The sequence below is a fragment of the Nematostella vectensis genome, chromosome 5 (assembly GCF_932526225.1).
Source record: "Nematostella vectensis chromosome 5, jaNemVect1.1, whole genome shotgun sequence".
Classification (NCBI taxonomy): Eukaryota; Metazoa; Cnidaria; class Anthozoa; order Actiniaria; family Edwardsiidae; genus Nematostella; species Nematostella vectensis.
In genome coordinates, this window is record NC_064038.1 from 7,514,756 (window position 1) to 7,528,168 (window position 13,413).

The 13,413-nt window shown below is 41.1% G+C and overlaps 2 protein-coding genes across 2 annotated transcripts; one reads left to right on the top strand and one right to left on the bottom strand.

The window, feature by feature from the left end:
- Positions 1-10,784: 10,784 nt before the first annotated feature.
- On the bottom strand, positions 10,785-11,710 carry LOC5502066 (bis(5'-nucleosyl)-tetraphosphatase [asymmetrical]). The gene has a single exon (XM_001623230.3). The coding sequence runs from the start codon at positions 11,676-11,678 to the stop codon at positions 11,244-11,246; it is 435 nt and encodes a 144-aa protein (XP_001623280.2). The 5' UTR covers positions 11,679-11,710; the 3' UTR covers positions 10,785-11,243.
- Positions 11,711-12,485: 775 nt separating this feature from the next.
- LOC116609539 lies at positions 12,486-13,266 on the top strand. The gene has a single exon (XM_032370340.2). The coding sequence runs from the start codon at positions 12,576-12,578 to the stop codon at positions 13,209-13,211; it is 636 nt and encodes a 211-aa protein (XP_032226231.2). The 5' UTR covers positions 12,486-12,575; the 3' UTR covers positions 13,212-13,266.
- Positions 13,267-13,413: the final 147 nt, after the last annotated feature.

Consider the following 13,413-nt stretch of genomic DNA (forward strand, 5'->3'; position numbering starts at 1 on the left):
TCAGAATGTTTTTCTAATGATTGTTTGCACCGAAACGAGTTCAGACATCTACAGCATAAAAAACGAGTATGATGAAACTCATCAATTTGAGTAGATACTAATCTCATCATATTCTTTATCCAGCAGTAATGATTCGTCTCATCATCCGAGATGAGAAGTAAGTTGATTGCATTATCTGGATCCTTCTCACTGATTCTCAATGGATATATTTTGGTTTCGTATCCAAACACATTAACCGTATACTGGTTCTGTTTCTCGAACTTGTCAATCTGTTTTAGTGAGACGGGGAACTCTATCCCTGACCAGTCGAATTTCTCAGAGTTCTCTATCATTTGTTTACTGAACCTTTGAGGATCTTTCTCCCTAGGATACACAGCAGAGGTTACTGCCCACTTGAAACATTCGTGATCATTCTCGTTCTTAACATTGATGATCGCCTTCTTAGACGCTAGTTTCGGCGGCAGCGGAATATAGGAAGACCCAGAAAGCGGTTCAAAGGGATCTATGTTGATGTCAAAGTATTCCACTTGGTCAAACTGCCATCCGGAGCCTTGCTTCTGGAACAGCTCAACTAATCCGAGTAAATAATTTGTCATCGTATCGAACAAATCAGAGAGATCAGTCGACTCTGTCACAATCTCGGGCTTTTCTGTATGAAAATATCCCAGTTCTTCTTCGATCTGAGCTGTAGCCGGATCCTCTTTTATAAACCCGCAAGTAAAGATAAACTTCACTTTGATAGGCATTTTTTGTCGACTGATGAGCTCTAAGACTTTCGGTTTGATTCTGGCGATGAATGTCTTGGGGTCGTAACCTCTCTGCCCGGCTATTCCGTGGGTTTTAAGATACCCCTTCAACGCCGTCTGTTGTTCCTTGGGTGTGAAGCGATCTTCCGCCTCCTCGTGTAGACGCTTAATCCTCTCCTTCAGACGTTCGACCCGTTTATCCGCAGCCTCTTTGACGGTCTTTTTGATGGGCTCAGGGACATAAGATAGTATCCAATCCGCAAACTTGTCTAACTCGCTCTTGATCAAGTTGGCCGCCCTGTTTGCAAAATGCTTGAGTGATTGGACGCGGGAACTCCGTGGGGGTTGGGAGGGTTTTAGAATAGGGACATTAATCTCAGGTATCGGGCCGTCGAGAATACTCTCCGACGTGTTGGACGGGGTAATGCGAGGTGGTCGTGGCAGCCCTTTGACAAGTTTGGGTAAAGGAACCCGTCGGGGTGGTGGTGGTGGTGAAGTGCTGGTCAGCGCCCCGACGAGCTCGTCTCTCCGCATCCAGTAATATCTTGGGATACCCCGCTCCTTGGCGAGGGCTTTCAGATCTTTCACCTTCAGGTTCTCCATTTCTATCAAACCAGCCATGTCTTTAAACCACTTTTCAAAAGCTTTTTTAGATGTGAAGCCGAGAGGCTAGCCTCCCGAGCTCCCCCTAAGTGCGTCACGTGACAAAATGATCGACAGGTGGGCGTGGCTGTCACGTGACAAAGTGATTGACAGGTGGGCTTGGCTATCACGTGACAAAGTGATTGACAGGTTTTTTACAAAGTGATTGACAGGTGGGCGTGGCTGTCACGTGACAAAGTGATTGACAGGTTTTTTACAAAGTGATTGACAGGCCCTTGACAAAGTGATTGACAGGTTTTTTACAAAGTGATTGACAGGTGGGCTTGGCTATCACGTGACAAAGTGATTGACAGGTGGGTGTGGTCGTCACGTGTGTGTAAGGAGTCTCTGGCAAACTCGCGCATGCGCAGGTCGCGAGGCTTGGCGGAGGTGTGCGGAGACTTTTGCGCCACTTTTGGAATGAAATTTGGGGTGATCAAAAAGTTGCGCCAGCTGCGCCAAAACCCTACTACTCCGATGAGTGTCACAACACACCTAAGCGATGAGTGTCACAGTACAACTAAACGATGAGGGAACGACAAGTGAAAATGGGTGTCACAGTACAAATAAACGATGAGGGAACGACAAGTGAACATGGGTGTCACAGTACAACTAAACGATGAGGGAACGACAAGTGAACATGGGTGTCACAGTACAACTAAACGATGAGGGAATTGTAAAAGTGGGGCATAGCTTCTGAAGAATTGTTGAATAGTGGATTAACATAAACACAAAGAAAAGAAAAAGAATCAAGTGATGCGTTTTCGGCGAAACGAATCCGGATACTTTTGAATTCGTGTTATTGTGGACGACCCCTAAGAAAGGTCAAGACGACTGATAGCGCTCACTAGTAGATGAAACATTAGCTGATAGATACTCAAGAATAAAACAAGAAGACAAAGTACTATAGATATAGTAAACAGGTAGATGGGTACAAGATAGAGTACTTAAAATATAAAGTACACACAATGCATATACAGTAATCCGAAGTAAACACAGAAAACTACAGGAAGCCCAAAGGGTTGCTTGGGATCTTTTAAGGTCTCTAATATTTCGGCTAAGGCACTGCTCTCTCACGGTGGTGAGAAATAGCCGGGGGGGGGGGGAGGGGGGAGGTAGTGACCGGGGAAGGCTAGGCATAGAGTACCGCTAAAAATAAATAAAACAGTCTTACGATTGTTATGTTGCTTGTGACGCTCAATACACAATTAGGTATATATAAACCATGCGTTGGTGACCATCAGGTCGGAGTGTGGCCTGGATTTGATGACGAAAGGAGAGGGGGGGTGGGCAGTTATTTGGTATAACATTTGCAAAAAATGCTGTTATGAAAATACGTTTCTTCTGTTTTGAGGCAAGGATTTGAGGATAAAAAACATAAAATAAATAACGTGATATTGGGTAATTTTTGTGCACTTTAATCAAAAGAATCAAACTGCAAGATGTTATATTACAATTCGATTAGTGTTCATAACGGCTTGCTTTTAGTGGGTATCGAGAATACGAAAGAAGTCAATTACAAATGACATTTACTTACAATTGGTAACAATATTACAATATTCTCAATAATTACAATATTCTCATGTTGGACATTACTTGATGCCAATATACCTGGCCTTCAATATCGGGTGCATTAAATATAGGTTTAAGTTTTTTTTTTAATTCGTTTTAGCAAGATTGCACTTGTGGTCTTCATCGATGCTATAATCTGTATGTTTGACTAAGTGAAAAGTGCTGGACTTGAAAGCCGACATTTTGGCATCTTTTGGGCTATACATGGCCAATTAGAACTGTGATTTGTATTTTAAAAACATCGCTTCTTGCCTTCATGGAGTCAATAGCACTGGTCGTTTGATAAGAGCCCATTGTTATCTATACTACGATTATCCATGTACCCAAATCAAAGCATTGTGCGTTCTTATTGACTATTCATACTATGTTAATTTATTATGATTTACATCCACTCTTTAAATTCACAACATAGAGTTCATAACACTTTTCAAGAAATACCAAATTCAATGGAAAATATCGCAATATAACAAGTTGTAGCTAACTGGGGCAAGTAGCGGATCTACGAGAGGGGGGTTATAGGGTTTTTTTTAACCCCCCACCCCCGTTGGGTTGCCTTTTCTTATTGTTCTCATTGTGTCTGTTTATTTCAAAATCGTCACGAAGATAAAATAATGACAAAAATTTTTAAGTCAAACCCTGTAGGGCCCTTTATTCCCCTAACACATAGATCACTTGCCACAATAACGTAGAGAACAAGTCGGAGGTCCAATTAGCTCATAGATATAATACGAGCCGCAGTTAAGGATTCTGATGTCATTGGACCAGCTGCAGCAGTTAGTGGACCAGTGATAACAAACTCTCCGTGTTACAATTCCTTCTTTCACCGTAGGATGCGCGCCGTTCACCCAACCAGTTGCATGAGTGTTGCACAAATTTTCAGAAGGACAGGCAGATGGGATGACCGTCCCTGCGGCGCCTTCAAAGCGGTACCACTTTTTCAACAGCCCGCTGTCGCAGAGTGTTGTGGTCTGTGGCGAGTTAACGTTGCGGCTTGCATCAGACAATGTTGTGTAAGAGGCGCATTCCGGGAAGTCTATTTCTGCGATTCGAAATGGATAATCAGAGTTGTAGCAGGCCTCCAAAATATGGGGGAGGAACGTAACAGAAGCAATAACTTGGAAGGGGGGGGGACAGCCACGCCCCTAGTGTCCCTTTTTTGGTGTTTGAAAGCATCTAGACACGTCTGAACTTCACATATTGTTGTCTTCTCTGGCCCACTGTATGTATGGAGTAAGGGAATGTGGGGTACTCGTCGTAATGGATGGGGGTTCTGAGAAACATAATATCAATCAATGGCTGTCGTGTCGTCGGCCGTCGGAATAGTATAGCGGTCGTACGACGGCCGTCGGATAGAATAGATGGGACGGCCGTCGGAACTGAACGGAAGATAATGTATTCCAGCGCAAAAAGGGGGCTAATTCCATACCTACCGTACTACTAACGAAGAGGAGGTATGTTGAGTGAGTATAAGTGCGACAACGAAAAAGAGGTATGATGAGTGAGTATAAGTGCGACAACGAAGAGGAGGTATGATGAGTGAGTACAAGTGCGACAACGAAGAGGAGGTATGATGACCGAGTATAAGTGCGACAACGAAGAGGAGGTATGATGAGTGAGTATAAGTACAACAACGAAGAGGAGGTATGATGAGTGAGTATAAGTAAAACAAGGAAGAGGAGGTATGATGAGTGAGTATAAGTAAAACAAGGAAGAGGAGGTATGATGAGTGAGTATAAGTAAAACAAGGAAGAGGAGGTATGATGAGTGAGTATAAGTGCGACAACGAAGAGGAGGTATGATGAGCGAGTACAAGTGCGACAACGAAGAGGAGGTATGATGAGGGAGTATAAATGCGACAACGAATAGGTGGTTTGATGAGTGAGTATAAGTAAAACAACGAAAAGGAGGTATGATGGGCGAGTATAAGTACGACAACAAAGAGCTGATATGATGAGCGAGTACAAGTGCGACAACGAAGAGGAGGTAGCTAAACTAGCTTTCAAGGCTGTACATTTTACTAATTGGCCGGCACATCTTCGGCTTCAACAATATGTACCTGGCAGAACTTTAAGGTCCAGCAGTGAATTTAAACTTAGCACGGCCCACACACCTGGTACTTTCTCGTATAATGCCTCTCAAATGTTTAACATGTTACCAACTGCAACGAGAGAGGCTCGAGATTTCACAATGTTTAAGCGGAGCGCTAAGCTCTACTTCAGCAATAGAGCCAGGACCAGAGTAACCACACTTAATGCTAAATAGGAACATGTATGTTTCTTGTATATTTATATTTTAAAATTTCAAGTTTATAGTATATTATTTATTATATTGTTAGTTAGTTTCATTAGCATAGAAGAGCCTCTCATGTTGGAATGCTAATAAACCATTATTATTATTATTATTATTATTATTATTATTATTATTATTATTATTATTATTATTATTATTATTATTATTATTATGAGCGAGTACAAGTGCGACAACGAAGAGGAGGTATGATGAGTGAGTATAAGTAAAACAACGAAAAGGAGGTATGATGAGTGAGTATAAGTAAAACAACGAAAAGGAGGTATGATGAGCGAGTACAAGTAAAACAACCAGGAGGAGGTATGATGAGTGAGTATAAGTAAAACAACGAAGAGGAGGTATGATGAGTGAGTATAAGTACAACAACGAAGAGGAGGTATGATGAGTAAGTATAAGTAAAACAACAAAGAGGAGGTATGATGAGCGAGTATAAGTAAAACAACGAAGAGGAGGTATGATGAGCGAGTATAAGTAAAACAACGAAGAGGAGGTATGATGAGCGAGTATAAGTGCGACAACGAAGAGGAGGTATGATGAGTGAGTATAAGTAAAACAACGAACAGGAGGTAGGATGAGGGAGTATAAGTAAAACAACGAAGAGGAGGTATGATGAGCGAGTATAAGTAAAACAACGAAGAGGAGGTATGATGAGCGAGTATAAGTGCGACAACGAAGAGGAGGTATGATGAGTGAGTATAAGTACAACAACGAACAGGAGGTATGATGAGTGAGTATAAGTAAAACAACGAAGAGGAGGTATGCTGAGCTAGTATAAGTAAAACAACGAAGAGGAGGTATGCTGAGCAAGTATAAGTGCGTCAACGAAGAGGAGGTATGATGACGGAGTATAAGTGCAGCAACGAAGAGGAGGTATGATGAGAGAGAGTATAAGTACGACAACGAAGAGGAGGCATGATCAGCGAATATAAGTGCGACAACGAAGTGGAGGTATGATGAGCGAGTATAAGTGCGACAAAGAAGAGCAGGTATGATGAGTGAGTATAAGTAAAACAACGAAGAGGAGGTATGATGAGCGAGTATCAGTGCGACAACCAAGAGGAGGTATGATGAGCGAGTGTAAGTGCGACAACGAAGAGGAAGTATGATGAGTGAGTATAAGTAAAACAACGAAGAGGGGGTATGATGAGCGAGTGTAAGTACAACAACGAAGAGGAGGTATGATGAGTGAGTATAAGTAAAACAACGAAGAGGAGGTATGATGACCGAGTACAAGTGCGTCAACGAAGAGGAGGTATGATGACCGAGTACAAGTGCGACAACGAAGAAGAGTTATGATGAGTGAGTATATATAAGTAAAACAACGAAGAGGAGGTATGATGAGGAAGTATAAGTAAAACAACGAAGAGGAGGTATGATGACCGAGTATAAGTGCGACAACGAAGAAGAGTTATGATGAGTGAGTATATATAAGTAAAACAACGAAGAGGAGGTATGATGAGGAAGTATAAGTAAAACAACGAAGAGGAGGTATGATGAGCGAGTATAAGTGCGACAACGAAGAAGAGTTATGATGAGTGAGTATATATAAGTAAAACAACGAAGAGGAGGTATGATGACGGAGTATAAGTACAACAACGAGGAGGAGGTATGATGAGCGAATATAAGTAAAACAACGAAGAGGAGGTATGATGAGTGAGTACAAGTGCGACAACGAAGAGGAGGTATAATGAGCGAGTATAAGTAAAACAACGAAGAGGAGATATGATGAGCGAGTATAAGTAAAACAACGAAGAGGAGGTATAATGAGCGAGTATAAGTAAAACAACGAAGAGGAGGTATGATTAGTGAGTATAAGTAAAACAACGAAGAGGAGGTATGATGACCGAGTATAAGTGCGACAACGAAGAGGAGGTATGATGAGTGAGTATAAGTAAAACAACGAAGAGGAGCTATGATGAGCGAGTATAAGTAAAACAACGAAGAGGAGGTATGATTAGTGAGTATAAGTAAAACAACGAAGAGGAGGTATGATGAGCGAGTATAAGTAAAACAACTAGGAGGAGGTATGATGAGTGAGTATAAGTACAACAACGAACAGGAGGTATGATGAGTGAGTATAAGTAAAACAACGAAGAGGAGGTATGATGACCGAGTATAAGTGCGACAACTAGGAGGAGGTATGATGAGTGAGTATAAGTACAACAACGAACAGGAGGTATGATGAGTGAGTATAAGTAAAACAACGAAGAGGAGGTATGATGACCGAGTATAAGTGCGACAACGTATAGGTGGTATGATGAGGGAGTATAAATGCGACAACAAATAGGTGGTTTGATGAGCGAGTATAAATGCGACAACGAAGAGGAGGGACACAACGAACAGGAGGAGAATTATTATACACGCGACACAGAGAGAATACGAAAATTCAGAGATTGAGCAAAATTAGTAGGTGACAAGCCTAGAAGCCAGGTGTCTTACATGTCTTGAAATCAGCCTTTTTGATAAATCTATTTTATAAAACCCTTATAATCTCTTTCAATAGTGAAGTGACATAATTACAAAGGGTATTTCAGTCTAATAATAAGCCAATCTTAAGAAACTTACCCCCTCGGATGTTGGCGTAGATGGCAGTCCTGTCTTTCTTCATTCGTTTTGGATACATGACCTTCGTCGCGTTATTCAAGTCACACTTCTTTTTCACCCTCCAGTAGTTGACGCTGAGACATTTCTGATCTTCGTCGCATTTGAGGTTGCATTCTCCGAGGTTCGATACGTCAATGGTCTTGTACGCTGAGTCCAGTAAAGCCGTGTTGGGCTCCGAGTATTGGACGTTCTGCCCTGAGGAAGAATGGGGAAGATAGATTCCCCACAAGAGAACGGTGCTCAAAAACAGGAGAAGTGCCATTATGAGAGACTTCTTAAAATGAATACTTTCCTATCAAAATAACTCTCAATACCTTAGTTAGTTATTCAGATTTGTTGTTAATAATTGATTATTATTATTATTATTGTACTTGCGCCAAAATGCATCGCTTTGCAACCAAAATATTCGAGGAGCTTCCAGAAAGCCTTCATTGTGACGAAATCTTGAAAAATCCCAAGATTTCTAATCCGTTTTCCATTAGGTGGTGTACACCTTTTTAGGTGTCGTAGCCCACAGTGCTTTATGGATATCAAATAAATGAGGATTGACAAAAACGTGAAAAACTGCAGAAGTATGTATAAGTAGAAGAAAAACAGCCAAACAAACAAACAGTCGAGAAATGTCAACGTTTCGGATTTTACTTGCAATCCTTCTACTTATAAATGAATGAGGATGTAAGCGAAAATAAAAACAGAGCCACAATAAGAAAAATGCAGCATTCTTGTTCATGTGCCTGTAAATAGTCATATGGTTTTCAAAAACCAGGATTCAACCAGGTTTTCGTTACCCATGAACCACGGGGGGTTACGTTAGTCAAGCACAATGCATGATGGCTGTCTATCAAATTAAGACGGCTGTAGAATCTATCTATAGAATTTTAACCACTCGTTAGTTGAACCTATACACAATTTCAAGAGTTGGAGGTTTTAAATCCAAAGGTCTTTGATAAACTCCAGTTTTTCTACACATGTATTACAAGGAAATATTCCCATGTCTTAAACAGCTGGCCCAAGGATTATGCGAGAAATTACTTGATTAATAATAAATAGATAGGAATCCCATCTCACCATTTATGCATTTTTAATAATAAACATTTTTCAACTTTTCCTATATTTTACTATTTTCACTGTTAAACAAATTTGTCCAATCCAATTTGGAATTAGTTAGTCTTAGGGTTTGGAGATCTTTGAAATATCCAAGCAAGAACATAACTAAATAGCAGGGCATCGTATTGTATTGAGTATGGCTGGACAGTGCTGAATAACGTATGCGCATGCGCGTGCTCTGGCGCAAACAAGCACAATTGTAGTGTTGAATCGTTTGAGTAAAGGTACGGAAGACTGACTTCAGTCGCTGGACAGCATTAAAACCATACTTCACAAAAGATAACAGACTTGTTTGATAATGATGGAGTCATAAAGAAAATTTTAGCCTTAAGTTTGGTCTAGTTTTCTTAGCATTCGCCAAAATGTGACAGTTCGCAGGTAAAACGCCGCCATTTCAAAACAAAAAGGCTGGTCTAACCGCGCGGTACTGGACTAGTATCGCGCTTTTCAGCACTGGCGTATGGCTGGGAGACAGACGCCATATCTTCTTTGTTAAATTCCCAGGCTTCGCAGGCTGCGCGCTCACCCCCCTCCTCCTCCGGGGGAATTTCCAAGGGGCCCCTTGGCGGCCAAAAAGTGGGTCATCATTTCTTACTAAGGAATCTTTAAATACTATGCTTTTTCCATATAATTCATATGACTGCGCACCCCCCTCGGCCAATCCTGGGAACGCGCCTGTATTCCGACCTTAATAATGAGGTGATTGCGGTGTTAGCTAGCGCGTGAAACTTTATCACCCTCTAGCAGATTTTCTCAAGTAAATGCTTTTCTTAAGTCTAGCATCAAATAAGCGCCCCCGTCACCGTCACCAATGAACCATTGGACGAACGGAATGTCACGGCACGTGTCCAGAGGAACACGAGAAGAGATGGGTTCGACTCAGGTCGACCCATTTTTTGGTAGTTAAGAAGGCGATTTTATGTGTGTAATTGGAAAAAAACCGTTTCTGGATAGATCTAGTAAACTAATACCAGAAGATGCCAATTGGAAATTAATAGCCCATTTTCGAATTATGCTGGACTGCTCTCAAAGAAAAGCTTCAAATCGAGGCCCTGTGCTTAAACTACAGTAAATTAAACAGAATGGGCACAGGGCCTCGATTAAAAGCTTCGAAGCCATAGAGCGTAATTCGGAAAAGATACTGATCCGCGAACAGTTAATTACTACCCCCCCACCCTTCGTTATTGTCAAGACACGCCCCTGCAATGATATGCAGATATGCACAAGCGGTAACCGTTGGATCAGTATAAAAATTTTACAGGAATTGGAAGGTTGAGAAGATTTAGATGTAGCACTTTAAAAAAAATTTCACTGCAGTTGTAAGTAAGTTGTAAGTAACTATAAAATTAATTGTATTTTCTCATGTCAATCCAATTGATATAAGTACCCAGCTGGGAATACAGTTTTAAACTTTATCATATTCTCAATAAAAAGGATGAGCCTTTTTTGGTGCAGGGCCAGAGGCAAACCATGAACTTTCATCGGCTTATACTATATGCTTTGTTTAAAAATCTGAATTAAAATTCTAAATCTAATCTACAAAATTAGCAACAACAGGAATTTTAAAAAGTCATTTGAAAAAATAGCATTTGCCCCCAAAGCAATTAAAATAAAAATCTGAGGATTGCCGCCCAGCACAAAGTTTTCTAGCTATGGCCAGGATTTTAAGAGGGGAGGGGGCTTGTTTAACCATTTAGTGGACCATTTTCTCTTAGGTTGCTCGGGTGGAGTGGTTCTGGCTACGGGCTATAAAATTAATTGTATTTTCTCATGTCAATCCAATTGATATAAGCACCCAGCTGGGAATACAGTTTTAAACTTTATCATATTCTCAATGAAAGGATGAGCATTTTTTGGTGCAGGGCCAGAGGCAAACCATGAACTTTCATTGGCTTATACCTTATGCTTCGTTTAAAAATCTGAATTAAAATTCTAAATCTAATTTACAAAATTAGCAACAACAGGACTTTTAAGAAGTCATTTGAAAAAATAGCATTTGCCCCCGAAGCAATTAAAGATCTGAGGATTGCCGCCCAGCACAAAGTTTTCTAGCTATGGACAGGATTTTGAGAGGGGAGGGGCTTGTTTAACCATTTAGTGGACCATTTTTTCTTAGGTTGCTCGAGTGGAGTGGTTCTGGCTACGGGCCTACTTTTGCTTGATTGGACATGCATACAAGTCAAAGCAATTCGTAGAGAAATGGTGATACAGTCAGAAGTTGTAGGATAATATCGCAAAAGACCGACGCACATCAAATGATAACTATTATTGTTGTTTGTGCAATTCTTCATCAAGTTCCCGCAGCGCTATCGCTGTAGTATCGTGCAAAAGCTTGCATGCATCTTCAATTCCGAGCCACCGAAAATCCTGATGCTCAGATGATAGCTTTACTCCTTTGTTGTAATCTTTGAGCTCTGCAAGCCAGTAAATCACAGTCTTGGGGCGTCCCTTGACATTGTACATCAACTCTCTCTTCACGGGAATCACATCCAAATCGCTAGATGTGTATCCGGCCTCCTCTTCAGTCTCACGCAGGGCAGTATCCATATCGCTTTCCCCGGGGTCCACATGTCCTTTTGGTGGTGTCCAGTGGTGCCGGCCATACGAGGTTTGAAGCAGAAGATATTCAGGAGGGGAAGTTCTTTGCAATCGGCGAAAGATAACAAGGCCGGTCGCACGAAGCTGTCTAGCGGCCGCCATCTTGGCCGACGGGGAGGAACTGGGGGAAATGTACACAGGAACCCCAGATATTGCTCTACAGATATATGAGCCAAATTTAAGGACGCCAAAATAATACCTCTAGAATCATGAATACCTCTTAATAATAATAATAATAATAATAATAATAATAATAATAATAATAATAATAATAATAATAATAATAATAATAATAAAAATAATAATAATAAAAATTATAATAGTAATAATAACGATAAAAATATTAATAATAATGATGATAATAATAATAATAATAATAGTCGTAATCATAATCATAATCATAATCATAATAGACAGATGTCTTCTAGAAATTGAACTAAAAAAATTACATAAATAGACTCTAGCAACTCGACCTACGGTGAGGAGGCACAATAATTGATGTTAATCAAAATTTTGAATATCTTATGTGCATTTTTTATAGCTTTTCAGGTTGCTTAGCAAACTTAGTCACTTCAGTAATTATGCGTAGCGAATCACGAAGACCGAGGTGTCATACAGATTATCACATTTTTCGAGAACAACAGAAGATTCGGATATTATAAATACGCGCGTATGAATAATAAGCGAGAGCTATAAAGCTTGTTTTGGTTAACACAAGAGCGAAGATAATGGTTTCTAGGGGATATGATACTTTTATTTGATAAGTGATCGCAGGTATAAAAGGTCAATCATCTTTGTGACTCTCGTAAGCCGTAAGCTTACAGGTCAAACGAGACCAGGCGCATATTGGCAGTCGGCATACAAAGGAAATAACAACGATAAAGTATAGGGCCATTATCGACGTCTGGATCGCACCCTGATCAGGATTTTCGAGCACTCGATTCAGTCTTGGCTGTGTGTTTATGGGTTGATCGCCATCCGTGTATGCGGTAAGTGGATATGGGTATCAATGGGTCTAAAAGTGAGCCAGCAACAGAGTCGATTCCAGCATTGGTTCCAGACTCTATTCTCCCACTTAATACCCAGGTCAAAGTACACTTAGTACCTAAATTCTGCACCTCCGAGAGAACAAGATTTAACAGTCGCTACTACTTACTAGTAACCGTCAGAAACAAACCGGGGCCAGTGAGTCAGAACGGGCAACGACAAAACACTGCTATAGGGTGTACAGAACTCAGAACGGCCGATAAGAACAGCAAACACAATCTTACAGCAAACCTGGAATTCAAACATCGAAGGCTTAGTAACGGAGGGAATGACTCTTTTGCGGGAATTAGCGCGATGCGACCGCAGTCACTTAAGGGTAAACCAGAGACAAGCGTGGAAGTATCGGAGGTTGTTATTGTGGAGAAGCAGTCTATAAGGATCTCAGGCTTGTTCCGAGGATCATGTCACTTGCCTGACATCACAGATGCCGAGTCTTTCGATCTTATTCTTTGTCCTAGTGGGGTCATTGATCGTATGAGTACTGGACCTAGTGTATGCTGGATGCTGCTAGGAACTCTCTACACAAAATTACGTAATTCGAAACACGAGAAGCAATGGAAAGCTGCAGTTAAAAGCACGCTAAATTAATAGCCTGGGCTGCAGCCCCCCGCCCTCACCCCTCCCACCATTTCTTGGGGATGTGATATCCCCCACCCTTCCTGCCTACATATCTTGGTGATGTCCAACCCGCTCTATTTCTGCATATCTTGGGAATGTCAACCCCTCTCCCTTTCTGCGGGGCTTGGAGTTGCCTCCCTCATACATGGCTTGGTCACGCAGGTTTATCCAA